Here is a 14,736-nt window from a genome sequence, read left to right as displayed (position 1 = left end):
ACTTGGTCAAAACATGTCATCGGTTCCCATTTTTCACAAACCAAAGATCATAATGTTGTGGATTTTCTGGTCCAGACTCAATTATTTACAGACCGTTGCCATATAGCTGGTATATTGCTGAGTGCGGCATAAAACTGCATTTAATCGCACTTTAAACTGACACGCTGTGACAACTGGAATATTATTCAATGCTGCTTTAAACCAATCTCCCCCAATCTTGACTTTATCTGTTTTCAAGTCATATCCAACATCACAGCATGATATCACAACTCACAACACGAACTAACTCCATTGTTCAACGTTAACTATTGATTGTTGGTGTACTTTACACGAGGGATACATATTTACAGTCATGTTGCAGCATAGATAAACAGCAAGGTGCTGGCAGCACCAGTTCCACCAACGAGGTTGTTGGCAGATTTATCGCGGAGGTAGGTGGCAGCAGCAGTCTGGTGTGCTGAATCCAGGGGAGATAATCCTGCATGACAGAATGCTTTCCAACCCTGCACAACAAAAAGGGAAAAAGTTTAATAATTACTTAAGGCCAGTATATAGTGCAGTGGATTAGGTGTTACATCATCGAATTGAAGATCAGGGTTTGAGCAGTGGTATTTTGTGAAAATTGTGTTTGCTTAATGAGATGACTGTTCACGATACTCCAAAATGTAACTTTGGACTTGAGATTTCAATATTGATGTATCATCTGTGCTTATTTAATAGCAGCTCTTTATTATAAGGGTAACAGTATTTTTCAGGTAATGTCTCCTTCTGTTTGGCCTGTTTTTTGGCCATTGCTACACACTGGGACTTAGGAAACATACAAACAGGTGAACATATAAGATTGTGATTTTGCAACCATCACAAATTTGTGCCTTTTTGCTTCTATTTTCTGTCAAAATGCTTTGTACAAAATATCTCAACCCTATAAAAGGAAGCTTATAAAGATGAGATACAGGTTTATCATCAAGTTTGTCGATGGGTGAAGGGTGCTTATTAGGGAAAATATGGTATCTCAGCATCAACACAATAGTTATCTGACAGTGAAGATCACTCACGCAACACAACATCTAAAAATATCAGCCAATCAGGAAACAGGGGACAACCAGTCAGTGTGACTTAATTTGTGTACCCCATTGATGGGAATGAAGCAAATACAAAAGAAATGTCTTCATTAGCCATTCAAATAATATTTAACACTCACAGTTTTTGGTTTCACTTCTGCAGGGAGTAGGGGGTTAATTTCAAGACATTTTGATGACCATCTGACAATGTTTGTTGTAAGTTGAAACAGAAGCAGCCTACTGTCATAGTTTGGTTATATCTGAGTTCAAAGCTATAGTCAATGTCAGAGGTAGGAAGATACATAGTTCTACTCACCACAGCCAGCTGCCTCATGTCGGTGGGGTCTGTGTACTTGTAGTCAGGGGCAGACTGAGGGTTGATTGCCCACTCACACGTCTGCTGGATGCTGTGAGCCCACTCCTATTAAGGGGAGACAACTATGTGCATGCGCAAGCAAAGAATCCATTCAGAAATACCAAGTTATTTGTTTAGGCAGTCTGCATTTAATGCTTATAGTATTGAAGTCATACTGATGGTGAATTTTCAAAGGTTAGTTAATGTATATATTCAGAATATTTTATCACATTTTGTTTATGGAAACAGCATCTCTCCAGAACTGTTCAACAGTGACCTAGTGGAGCCTACATCTTGCGGCACTTGGTATGCACCAACTTGCTTCATTTGGCACATTCACCTGTCTGGAATATTCCTTGTGACATAAATCTACAGGACAGCACTAAATACCTTGGACTATGTAGTTTGAACTTTCACAAGTTCACTGTCAGCTATTTTGTATCCCACTTACAAGAATTCAGTTCACTCAACCTTCATCTCAAGGCAACAAACACAGGACCTAGGTTCCTCACATGACCCATTTAACTGATAAGTCTTCAGCATATCATATGTGTATATGTCATAATGTTACAATCACTTTATGGAATGGGGCACAGAGTCCTTAGATCATAGCTGTGCTGAAAGTGCATATTTCAATTGAAGAGTTCTCACCATGTCCATGCTGTAGGCCCATGTTTGGGTACTGTGAAGCCCATTCCTGGTCAAATCTTTAGAAGTGGAATGCATAAGATCAAGGAGCAAGCATACGCTCTGAAATGTTTTGTTGTTCACAATAAAGGAGTTGATATCCATATCTTGCTTTCCCATTTCTGGTGTCCCAAGCCATGATATTGCTCACTCACTCACTCACTCACCTTGTCCACCCAGAACTTGGATGCAGCTGTGATCGGGATGATCTGTATCCCGACAAGGCAGCCATGCCTCATTGGGAACTTGTTGGGGTCACATGCCCAGTCCAGGGTATACACATAGAAGGCTTTTTCAGCAATCTGACCAACCACACCTGTTTTCTGGAAGGCAGGTGGAAATTGAGCACGGTTGTGTTGTCGAACTTGCCAGTACTCTCGCACCGAAAGCAGCTCCATTGCAAGTAGGACCTGACCAGAGTGTTTCAAATTGGCATCGTTGAAGGCGTCGCCCAGTGCCGCCAGGGCATGGTAACAGTTGATACTCTGGGAATATCAAATTGGTGCAAGGTGAAGGTTTAGTGGATGAAGGAAAGAGCTGCAATTTTAACACTTTCAGTTTGCTTCATTTGGTAAATTGTGAAAGAAGACATGTTTCTGCCTCCCAAAAATGTGTTTTAATACTATGTACATCATGTTAGTGTGCCTCAATTTTAGCCTGAATTTTGTGCACCAAAGAAGAACCAAGCCAGTCATTGTGTGTTTTACTACAAATGTCCAAGAGAAACCACTGTATACCAAGCACAAACTACGCTTACCTCACAGACAACTGTTTCTTGTCTGTCAAGGGACACAACACCTGTTGACCCAGAAAAAGAGTGCATCCTAGTCAAGGCTCCCACTCAGATAATGCTTACCGTACTCTGCCTCACAGCCCTTCCTGCTGCAGCACTGAATGAAGCTGGTCTATATTTCCTGGGATTCAGGTATTGTGGCTCATTTTCAGTTTAAGCAGAATTATTTGTTTTCATCAAATTACATAGAGACGAAGCGTTAGTCTATGCTTACCTCAGAGGCAGATTCCTCCTGTCTGTCATTGGGCACAACACCTGTGGCCCATGAGAAACCTGTGTAGATGTCCTTGTGACGAGCAATGGGAAACGCTGTGTCTCTGGGGCTGAGATTACCAACATCCCTCACAATGGCATAAAGTCGGTCCCTGTGAGCTTTGCAACAAAAGCATGATTCCAAATATTTCATAAGTGTAAATAAGTTTAACATGTAATAGTTTCATGACTGCAATGTTTCACAATATATTCTACAAACAAAAAGTATGGGGACACCCTGAAATTTGATGGTCATTTACATTCTTAATAGTGATAAGGTCATATATTCTCTAAGGTAAATGCAACTTTTTGTGTGCTTAATGAACACTTTGAAGTATCTGATTCAATATTCATTCAGTTTGAGTGAAAATATATATTGTCAAAAACAGCGAAAAACAAGGGTGCTGAAACTCATTAGCAACATGTTTGATTCAAATACCCAAACACAATAGCCTAGTGCATGTGAAATACAGTGAGTGAGTGATTTAGTTTTACACTGCACTCAGCATATTACAGCTATATGGCAGCAATCTGTAAATGATCGAGTCTGGACCAGACAATCCAGTGATCAACAACATGAGCATTGATCTGCACAATTGGGAACCAATGACATGTATCAACCAAGTCAGCGAGCCTGACCACCTGATCCCGTTAGTTGCCTCTTACGACAAGCATAGCTGCCTTTTACGGCACTCATGGGTTGCTGAAGGCCTATTGTACCCCGGACCATCACGGACCATCACGGATCTCTGGAAGGGACTTCCTAATCAGCATCATATGATAACAAAGAAATAAGCACACAATGCAGAAGTACGAAAGTGGTGCACTTAATGCAGGCATTGAAAAAAGAAGCAGAAAATCCTAACTAAATCCTACATGTAAATACCCAGCTGGCCATTCCCTCAGTAGCAACAGAACAGTTCCCTACCAACCCATGCTTGTTGTAAGGGTGTCTAACAGGACTTGGTTGACACATGTCATCGTATCACAATTGTGTAGTTTGATAATCGTGCTGTTCATCATTGGATTGTCTGGTCCAAATTAAATTTTTGTCTAAGTTCATTAAAACATTTCATCTGCCTTAGGATATTAAATCATTTGACAGTGCTAGTTATTTGTTGTGTCTGTGATTGCCCTACCCTGTCCCCAGCTGTGATTGTGCTTCACATAGTAGGCTGCAGCATACAGGAAGTAGCCAAGGTGGAAGTGGTGGTCATTGTAGTAGGGGAAGCCATAGTCAGTGCCGTATCCAAGGTCGCCATCAGTGGCTCGGAGGAACATCCCGCCCCACACATTGTCATAGTGGAACTTCCATTTAGTGTCCAGGGAATCTGAATGTCACAACAATGATTGCTAGGCAACACTTTCTAATACATGGTTTACAAATAAGTATAAAGAAAACAGCAAAAGTAGGTTATGAGCAATAATTGTCAAGACCTATCATTCCTTCTTTCTGTGTGTTTGCAGGAGCATATGAAAAAATCCTGAAATGTACAAACATATGTTCAGGATATTTTATACACTTAAAAATATATCCATTCCTTGACCCATCCACTATTTAGATCTTTCCTTCCTCTCTCTCTTGCCCTTTTCCCCTCCCTTCTACCCTCTCTTTCTCTCCTTCAGATGAGGAGGCAGATGAGAGAGATGAGAGAGAGATCGAGAGAGAGAGATCTAGTCATGACCACAAAGAGATAGGATGGTAAGCCATTCATTTACCACTATAAATCACTGGTAATTAATTCATATTGATGTGAATCTTGGAACTGAAGATGTCATCGTAATCCCACTCTGGATGGGATGAAGTTATAATGACTCTGAAACCTAGTCAATGTCGAGCCACACAACAAGAGACAACCTACCGTCAACACGCAGCCACTTCTCGAGGCAGGACTTTATAGAGCTGTCCAGACTTGTGTAATGGTGGGTGCCAAAGGCTCGTGAGATACTGGCAAGCCGTGCTACCATGCCTATAGCCTTGCCAACGTTGTAGCTGTCTGAATGGGCACACACAGCATTCAAGTTCACATCCTTCGCATCACGCTCGATGGCGTCAACAACGTCCTGAAGCAAACACAATTCATTGTATTGTCCTTCAGCCCAAGAAAGACAGGAAACTCTGTTGTATCCTCATGGCTGAACAACTGACCTCTTCACAGAAAGATCTATCAGAATATCTGTGTCCTGGTCATGTCAAATCAAGTCCTGTCATTCACAACTAGCTTCTATAGGAGATAATGCTCAGGGTAATATTAAGCACAACTATCACCAGTATCACAACAATTAAATTACATGACAATGATTTGCTCATGACTGTGACATACATTGGATAACAACATTACAATCAAGTGACATCGTTATTCCCTTGCTTGAAACTGGTTATGTGTATTACTCACACTCAATGAGCTGGTTATTACCAAAACCATTTAGAAACCAAAAAACGTTGAAAGAATAATTTTGGATGATGAGTTGAATCTCACATCATGTCTTTCAATAACAATCAACACTTGTTAAGGGAAGAAAACTGCAAGGATACTCTCACAATTTAAAACTTATATTGTTGATATATATCATATCAAATAACGCAGTGAAGTTGAGAATCTCTATTAACCACACTTTCAGGTGCCAAATGTCTCCCGACGTTCCATGGATATGAGTCCTACCTTGTTCTGATGTGAGTTACGTTTGACTTGATTGACTCCTGATGGATCTGGATCCATACTGGCTCTGGGAGCATCCATTTCCAGGAGCCAGTCCATGCCCTTATAGCCCTTGAACCCATATGGGGTGTTCTGGAGATGGTTGCCAAAGTGCTTCGATAGGATGAGGGACTGAAAGGCAGGTGTACGATCTAAATCTATACACAGGAACAATCCTCCCAATACCTTCAGCTTTTAAAGGGCATACATTAGTTCAGTGTCTTTTTGTGCACTGATCCAACCAAGGCTCTTAGCCAAAACCTGTAGGTACTGTAATGAACTGTCTGAACAGTCTACATTTGATGAAATAGACAAATATACATCACAGATTTTGTACAAACAAACAAATTCAATGACTGAACATGTGAGAACATCTTGAAAAAATGATGTTGAGAAAATGAGGCCACATGTATTACTCCTCCTTCAAGAAAAAATAATTTGTTACATCTTTAGGAATTGACAGTAGGAAACAAACAATGCAGGTCAACTCTAATATATGGAATTGTCAATCCCTGAAACGTTGATTTGTTCAAAGAGATAACTGAATTGTATTCTCACATGATGAGGCATGGCTACCATGAGAAGATCTCCATTAGATGGGTGACCGTCTGCTCCATGGGGGCTCCAGTCAAAACTGACAAATGCTTTTCCTTGAGCATCATTCACACAGTAAGAGGTGGATGGTTTGTAGGAGTAACGTCCTGCATACAAATCCAGATAATTTGATTGAGAGTGGTCTCCCCTTCGACCCGCCCCAAGATAACCAAGCTGCACAAGTCCGCTGTACTTTCCTCCATGTTGGGGTTCAAATGTGATTGAACTTGTGTCTGAGCTGATGCTAGCCTTCACGGGAGTAGAGAAATAAAGGACAAATTTTCGCGTTTGCCCTGGCAGACTGTCACCAGGTTCATCAAGTTCCATCAAAAACTTGGTGTTTTGGGACAGTGTTATCGTTTGGTGGTTGGAGTTGGTGTTGTGAGATGGAGCTGATGTAGCTGGTGCTGGGGTGTTGTGATTTGCTGAAGTCTTCCCACTGGTGACCTGGGTCCCAGGACAATGGATGACATAGGGGTTGGCAATCCACTGCTGGTGGGGCAGGACAGTATAGCCAATTATGTTCAGAGCAAGGCTGTGAAAATATATCAGTAAAGTGATTGGTTGGCTGGTTGATTGATTTGTTGATCAATTGGTTGACAGATTGACTGATCCATTAATTCATTGATTGTGTGCCTTGGAGTGAGTGAATTTAATACCGCTTTGAAGAGTATTGCAGGTATATCACAGTAGAGTGGTGGGGTACCCCAGTGGTTAAAGTGTTTGCTTGTTCCACTAATAACCCGAGTTCATTGGGAACAATGTGTGAAGCTCATTTCTGGTGTCCCCACTGTGATATGGACTGGAATACTGCAAAAAGCAACATACAATCATACTTGCTCATTCTCTCATTATATTACAGTGTGTGTTAGCTTAATGATTTGTGCCACACAAAATGTACATACTTGACAACACTGGCAGAGACTTTGGTCTTGATGGTGATGACTGAACCAGATCTAGAGCAGGTGCTTGACTGACAGGTGTGCATCGCGGGCACAGGCTTCCAGTGGGCATTGTCTGCAGCCGCATACTGGACCTGAACAATTGGAACAAAGTGGTCAAACTGATATTCCAATTGCCTTTTTCTTACAGAGGAAACAGGAACAGCTCTACTAAACAAAACTACTGTGGCAACCTTTTAACAATTTGATGTAACAATGCAACGTACATCCATGTACCTCTAAAGAGAACATATCAGTTTTATCACACAATCACACAACAAAAGTTATAAAATGAGGTATTATTTTTAAAGATCTGCAAAAATTTTATGACAGTAAGATATTTGGTAATTCAAATTTTATAATTCTGTCTGGACCAGACAATCCAGTGAGCATCAATCTACACAACTGTGGGATACAATCACATGTGTCAACCAAATCAGCAAGCCTGACCACTCGATCCTGTTAGTCCCCATATACGACGAGCATTGGTTTCTGAAGATCAGTTCTAACCAGGTTAGTTTAAGTGTTGATTTTTATAACACAGAGAGATGTTTTAGCTGGTGAGCTTTTGATCCAACAGGCATTTATATCCAAGCAGTTCATCAAAAATCTTACAAACCTTGCTGATACCAGGGATGTTGTTACCACCAACATCAACACGAATGACAAGATTCCTGTGGCTATCACACTGTGCTGTCATGGAGATGTCCTCCGGACCCCTCCGCTGGCGGTTGTCTCGCTTCCCCGACCCAGAGCATGTGGTATCCATTGGGTGGTTGCCCCAATCCCATGGCAGCACATAGTGGCCAATGAAATTCACTGCAAAACTCATTGTGCCTGTTGAAAACAGAAATATAACACTTTGCACCACACTTGAATTTTCTGGCAGTTTCAACTTAAGAGAGAGCATGAACTTGTAAAGAACAGATGTTTCCACATAACAGTGAAGGAGTATGGTTTTATGCCACTTTTAGCTATATACCATCAGTATCATGGGATGGGACACCACAAATTGACTTCGTACCATTGTACCCATGTGGGGAACTGTACCCAGGTTACAGTGTGACAAGAAAATGCTCTAACCACTAGGCTACCCCATAACCCCTCATCATGCCACTTAACTGACACAATTATTTGAATATCTGGCAGAATGGAACATAAAAGCTCAACAGATCATCCATGGTAGTTACAAATCTGAAATAATATGTAATTGTGCACAAATAAGTGGGTGAGTGAGTTTGTTTTAACCCAGCTTTCAGCCATATTCACATTGTACCAAAGGGACACTAGAAAATATCTTGACACATTGCACCGCTGTGGGGAATCAAGCCTGGGCTTCAGCAAGAAATGCAAACACATGGACCAATGGGCTACCCCATTGAACCACATTTGATAAAGACAAATAGAAATGGCTGAAAAGCTGTCCAGAGATGATATATATATTTAATGCTGTTATGTTTCAATTCCAAAATAACACATCCATCTTACAGTGTGATCAGTAAGTCTGCAATGGTATTGGAAAAAGTTTATTTTTTTAGGGTTCTTGCAGTCAGTAGTGGTACTTAGAAATCTTTAAATTTGAAACTTTAATAAAACAAATTGTCAAATGCACATCAACAGATCTGGAATATTTCTCACATTCTTACCTGAAGCACCAGTGATGGTGATCTCGATGGTCTTCCCTCCATCTTGACTGCGGCAGTGGGTGTGGTCACACGTATGCATCCCATGATGACCACTAGACCAGGTGGACTTCCTCTCTGCTGCCCACTGCACCTTGGCGATGTCTGTGATTGGTTTGGTGCTGTGAACCTTGATGGTCAGTGTACTGCCATGGCAGGATCCCTCCAAGTAGCCACTGCCGCCGTCTCTCGCTGTGAGGGGTAGGTGAGTGAGTGACGGAGTGAGTGAGTGAGTTTAGTTTTAGTCCAGCTATATGGTGGTGGTCTGTAAATAATTGAGTCTGGACCAGACAATCCAGTGATCAACAGCATGAGCACTGATCTGTGCAATTGGGAACCGATGACATGTGTCAACCAAGTCAGCAACCCTGAACACCTGATCCTGTCAGTCGCGTCTGATGACAAGCATAGTTGCCTTTTAAGCAAGCATGAATTGCTGAAGGCCTATTCTACCCCGAACCTTCATGGGCCATCAAGGGGAGGTTTACTTAGTGACTGATCTGAACACTATAATGCTAATTATGTTAGTTGGAAAACTTATTTTGAACTCTCAAATAATTTGACTATGAAAACAGATTATTTTCAAAAGAGATGGTGTTAAACTGTTCTTTAGTACCTGAGTTTTCCATTGGGCAGTTGAACTTGCTGACTGACTTCCCATTTATTGAACTGAGACAGTATGGAGTGATGACAGGGTTAGCGTTGTGCATAAGGTGCGTCAGCAGGGTGGCTCCACGGACAAGGGGCACCTGTTGTATATGGAACAATGTTTAACATTATTCATCAGGTCAGCCAACCTATCAATCTCTGATACGTTTTATATTTAGAGGTTTGTTTGTTGTGGGATGGTCTACTCTGTATAACAATATTTGAGACAGTGCTCCTTAAATAATCAAATGCAGACCAGACAATCCAGTGACTGACATAATGAGCATCAATCTTGCAATCGGGATGGAAAGATATGCACCAGTGAAACCAACGACCTGTGAATTTCCGAGTTAGAACTGCATAGAAATATGCTTATGATGTTAATCACTCTATTATCTGGTCCAAACCTAATTATTTACAGATCACTGCCATATAGCTGCATTATTGCTAAGTGCATGTTTAACAAACAAAGAAGGAAACAAACAAACAAGCAAACAAACAAACAGAACCAAGTCAATAAGCCTGACTTCCTGATCCTATTTGTCTGACCAGTTCTAACACAGACCATCACACAGTCTCCAACATAACCACAAATACATGTAGCCATTTACAGAAGCATTGTGGACATGTATAATCCCTGTTTCTGCCAACACTGATCTCAGTCATGAATCAATGGATACTGTACAGGAAAGAGAAACACAAGTATCTGTAGCAGCCATCCTAAAATTTCATACTGATCATTCAATTTCAACTATGAATGAATTGAAGTAGGATCGCGGGGGACTTTACCTCCATGCTGCCTCCCCCACCTCCGTACCGGAAATTAGCGTACAAGTCTCCAAAGTCTGTCATCACTGGCTCTCCCATGTTGCTATAGCCAATCTTTACCCCTGAGTTACCTGCAGAGTGAGTGAGTGAGTGAGTCAGTATTCAAGCAACATCATTGCTGGAGACACCAGAGCTTCACATTGTGCCCATGTTTGGAATTTCATCTGGGTCTTCGGTGTGAGAAGCGAGTGCTCAAAACCACTGCTACTTAGGCGAGATGAAATGGATTGCAAAACCACATTAAAGAATTTTGCACACATCTATTTCATGTGTGTGTCTGCTTCTGCTTGTTGAGACTTGTGCTGGTTTCACTGTGCAAGCCACCTTGGTAACATTGTTCCACTTAACATGGATGCCTCGCTCAGACAGAGAAAACTGGTAACCTTCATTCACGTATTTCCTTTAAAGATGACCAGATAAAAAAGTAACAAATAATCTGCGAGTACGAAATGGCCAAACATCAAACCACCAACCCTCCACTTTCCAGACGGATGCTCTAGCCATTACACCACCGAGGCAGCTTATGTCGATTGACTCATAGCCATGTTTCATCGACTCACTGAATTTTTTTCAGAAATTCTGTCAGCTATTGTTTGTTTTTTTTCACCAGTACTTTATTTTATGTTACCCACCTTCAAACACACCCATTGGGTTTCCATCAGGCCCAGCCACCATCTGTTTCATGTTGGAGCCAAGGTCAAGGAGACGGGACCACGGTTGGCCCTTCTTCCATGCAGACTGTTGGTCCATGAAGTCTGTTCTTTTGGGGTCTGTCCATCTGTCCATTGTGTAGGCATCGTAGGTGGCACCGTCATTCTCCAGCGTACCTCAAACATGCACACCCCAACATACATACAACATACATCTGGACAAGCGTGTTTGTTCCTCTACATGGGTACCTGCTTTGGGTGTGATCTGACTGTAATTGCACCTCTGTTGTACAATATAAACCTAATGTGTGCTTCTCACTATATAATTGCTCATCTCTTGTTTTCCTAGAACAACCGCGTTTGAGGTTTTTGTTTTGGAGGTACAGGTTTTACTTTTCGATAGTAAGACTGCTTCCCAGGTTTTACTTTTGGAGTAAGACCGCTTCCCAGGTTTAACTTTTCCTAACTTTATGTGAACATTAACATTCAAATGATACATGAGTGTTTGAAATCAACTGAAAAATATCACTCAAGTGTAAACTCACAATGCAAAGGTTTTCTGAAGCGGGATTGGAACCACAATTTTCTCATCTGGAGGCAGACACGCTACCGCACAGCCACCAGGCCAACAAAAGTGGTGGGGCTAAATTATCCACTAATAGTTACTGTCATTAAATTGATTTTACATGCGCTTCAGTTATTGTTACGTAGATTCATTAAATGATCATCTACATTGTCATTGCCCATCATTGACGATATATATGTTAGAGAAAACACTTCTCGGTTTTGGTAGACAATGTAAAACCATCGGGGGCGGGAAATCTCTTCCCCTTCGGTTTTCTCCTATACTAAAAGACACAACTATTATGTAATTTTCTGAATAAAATTGATGTTTTATACTTATCCTGACTCATGCTTATTATGCTTGTCTCCTCCCTCTATGCAAAAATAGTGGAAAACTTGAAGTTCCCTTCTTTTGAAGTGGCTGTACAATCACACTCACCCACAGGAAAGGAAGTCTCCCTGTTTTCCCCCCAACATCGGTCACATATTTTGGGTGTGATCTGAATGTAATTGCACTTTTGTTGTGTATAAATGACACAACTGCTTCATGAGTAAAACTGGACTTGCTGCCCTAATGGACTTGTTACCCCTAGTACTTGTCACCGCCAATTACTTGTTGCCTTTATGGACTTGTTGTCCCACAGACTTGTTACCTACATGGACATTTTGTCCTAATGTTCCCCAAAAGATGTTTTGCCCTGACAGAATAGCTGCCCTAATGGACTTACTACAATTATGAAGTGCTTTCCCTCACGGACTTGTTTCCTCTACTGATGAAATCTGAATATTTTCCCCTGTATATTGACATTCACCTTCATAAGGAAACAGTCTGACAGGCACCCTGTGTTGTTTTATTTGATTGGTTGCGAAGTGGTGTGTTGGTATGGCGGACTTGGTGCGCAGGTTCCCGACTCTCATGGGTTTGGACTTTGCATTGAGCTCATTGTTGCTACCAAAGATGGCTGATGGACTGGTGCTGTCCAGCACATGGTCTTCAAGTTGGACACAGCCTCGGGGCAGAGCTCCATACACCAACCCGGTGGTGACACTGCCTGGAGTATGATAAAATTGTTGAATGTTATCGAGGAGTCTTACTTCTTTTGACAATACAAAGCAGGCTACACCCCTCAGCCTGTTTTTGTTTCCTTGAGGTAGCAGATGGGCATGAATCAGCGACTGGACATAACCTTGTATAACCTTGAGGTTGAAACATTGTTCATGAGGCCACCACACCACTCCTAACGTGAAGCTCTTTCATGCAGCTGCAAGTATGATGGTTGGAAGTGGTGTCAACTCAAATACTCAAGGAGTGCGACAAGTGCAGCTTTAGGCTCCTTTTTGCAATATTCCAGAAGCATCACAGCGAGGTACACCAGAAATGGGCTTCACACATTGTGCCCATGTAGAGAATCAAACCCAGGCCTTCAGTGTGATGAACATAGGTTTTAACCACAAGGCCACCCAACGAGTGAGAACCATTTAAAGTTGGCCAGACAAATTTGCACCCAAATGATCCTGTCTTCAGTGTTACGAGTGAACACTTTTATCAGGAGCTACCCTACTGGTCAACTTGCGTAATGTAGATAAATGAATAAATTATAGGTGTACTGTATTACAGGTCCAATGTAGCATAGACCTTGACCTCACTTATTCCCCCAGATTTGCTCACCTATCCAGCTCTAACATTCCAGCAGTTCACACAGACAGGAAACACTGAATTACAATTTCCTCTGAGAAAGGACCAACAATAAAACAAATGTGAACGTAAAACCAAGATCTTCAATATGACCAAGTCGACGTCTCACTCACGAACCCTGAGTCATGTCAGACTTACCAAAGACTAGCAGTGCTCTCCACATGTTGTTCCTGTTCTGTGGTTCAGGTCTTATCACAGACAATCACAGCTCCATTTATGTGTAACGCCACATGCCTTTATCACGCACAGATCTACCGTTCTTATCAAACAATGGCTGTCACGATCATCACAATCATTGTTTATGTAAAACCAGACCATTCTTTGGTTCTCATGAGTTGACTGTGAAGCGTGATCCATTCCGTGCAGCTTCCCGAACATTTTTTCTGATATTTTTCTGACCCAAATGCCATATTTAACACAATTTCCGTGCACTATCATAATATTGTAGCATTAAAAATAATTCATGGGTCACAATATTCTGTTACATTACCTAAGTTAAACTGTCTTTAAACTTAGTTCAAAACCTTTATACTGTGGTTATGGTGACAATTATCACCTGAATCACATTCTGTTTCATGCCATGGTCCTGTTATTCAAAGTAGGTGAGTGGGTGAGTGGGTGAGTGGGTGAGTGGGTGAGTGGGTGGGAGAGTGGTAAGAGGGGCATCCCTCTGGGCATGCCCAGCCCAGTGATCAAGGGTCTGAATTCTAATTTGCAACGCAATGTTTGTTGGAACCAATGTCATGCTGGTGTTTTCCCAAGTGGTCACGGATCAAAAACTGGGCCTAGATTTTCAAAGCTCTCTTAACGCTAAGATTGTCATAAGTTAATGTTAATGTATGGCACTTACGACTATCTTAGCACTAAGAGAGCTTTGAAATCAATTTGACCTTTATCTTATACAAAAAAATGTTATATTTTTCAAATAAATATTGTTCAAAGAGGCATTAAATCTCACTCACTTATACAGGCAATGGCAAGGTAGGGCGGCATGACACAAGCAAACACTTGAACACCAAGACTATTTGAGGTCATCTTACCATTACAACAATCCTCAGAAACTCAACTTGAGAACACATCTCAGTGTAAAATTCTCATCTCATTGAGATTTCCTTGTACATGTTGTAAACTATGTGATTTGTTTGTTTGTTTTATAACCTCACACTCAATAAATATTCCAGCTACGATGGCGCTGAGTAAATACTCAATTTTGGGTCACATTATCCAAAGACTGACATTATGAGCATTTAGTGAGTCAGTGATTCTGACAATCTTCGTCGCCTCTT

General features: G+C 41.4%; 1 protein-coding gene across 1 annotated transcript; it reads right to left on the bottom strand.

Moving 5' to 3' along the window:
• Nucleotides 1-290: 290 nt before the first annotated feature.
• On the bottom strand, nucleotides 291-13,744 carry LOC137297689 (uncharacterized). Its single transcript, XM_067829607.1, has 16 exons — nucleotides 13,589-13,744; nucleotides 12,567-12,806; nucleotides 11,173-11,367; nucleotides 10,502-10,611; nucleotides 9,681-9,813; nucleotides 9,029-9,256; nucleotides 8,002-8,219; nucleotides 7,347-7,477; nucleotides 6,406-6,976; nucleotides 5,812-5,979; nucleotides 5,011-5,212; nucleotides 4,288-4,479; nucleotides 3,111-3,268; nucleotides 2,271-2,588; nucleotides 1,378-1,482; nucleotides 291-503 (listed from the first exon to the last, which is right to left on the bottom strand). The coding sequence occupies exons 1-16, from the start codon at nucleotides 13,611-13,613 to the stop codon at nucleotides 351-353; spliced, it is 3,147 nt and encodes a 1,048-aa protein (XP_067685708.1). The 5' UTR covers nucleotides 13,614-13,744; the 3' UTR covers nucleotides 291-350.
• Nucleotides 13,745-14,736: the final 992 nt, after the last annotated feature.

The sequence above is a fragment of the Haliotis asinina genome, chromosome 10 (assembly GCF_037392515.1).
Source record: "Haliotis asinina isolate JCU_RB_2024 chromosome 10, JCU_Hal_asi_v2, whole genome shotgun sequence".
NCBI classification, from domain to species: domain Eukaryota; kingdom Metazoa; phylum Mollusca; class Gastropoda; order Lepetellida; family Haliotidae; genus Haliotis; species Haliotis asinina.
Note: the sequence above shows the minus strand (reverse complement) of the source record. Positions and strands in the feature narration are given on the sequence as shown.

Coding starts and splice junctions, on each gene's coding strand:
- LOC137297689 (XM_067829607.1), bottom strand. CDS start 13,613: ATGTGGAGAGCACTGCTAGTCTTTG. Junction 6,977..7,346: donor GTCTCTGCCAGTGTTGTCAA/GTATGTACATTT, acceptor ATATTTTCACAG/CCTTGCTCTGAACATAATTG. Junction 5,980..6,405: donor TGGTAGCCATGCCTCATCAT/GTGAGAATACAA, acceptor CCTGCCTTTCAG/TCCCTCATCCTATCGAAGCA.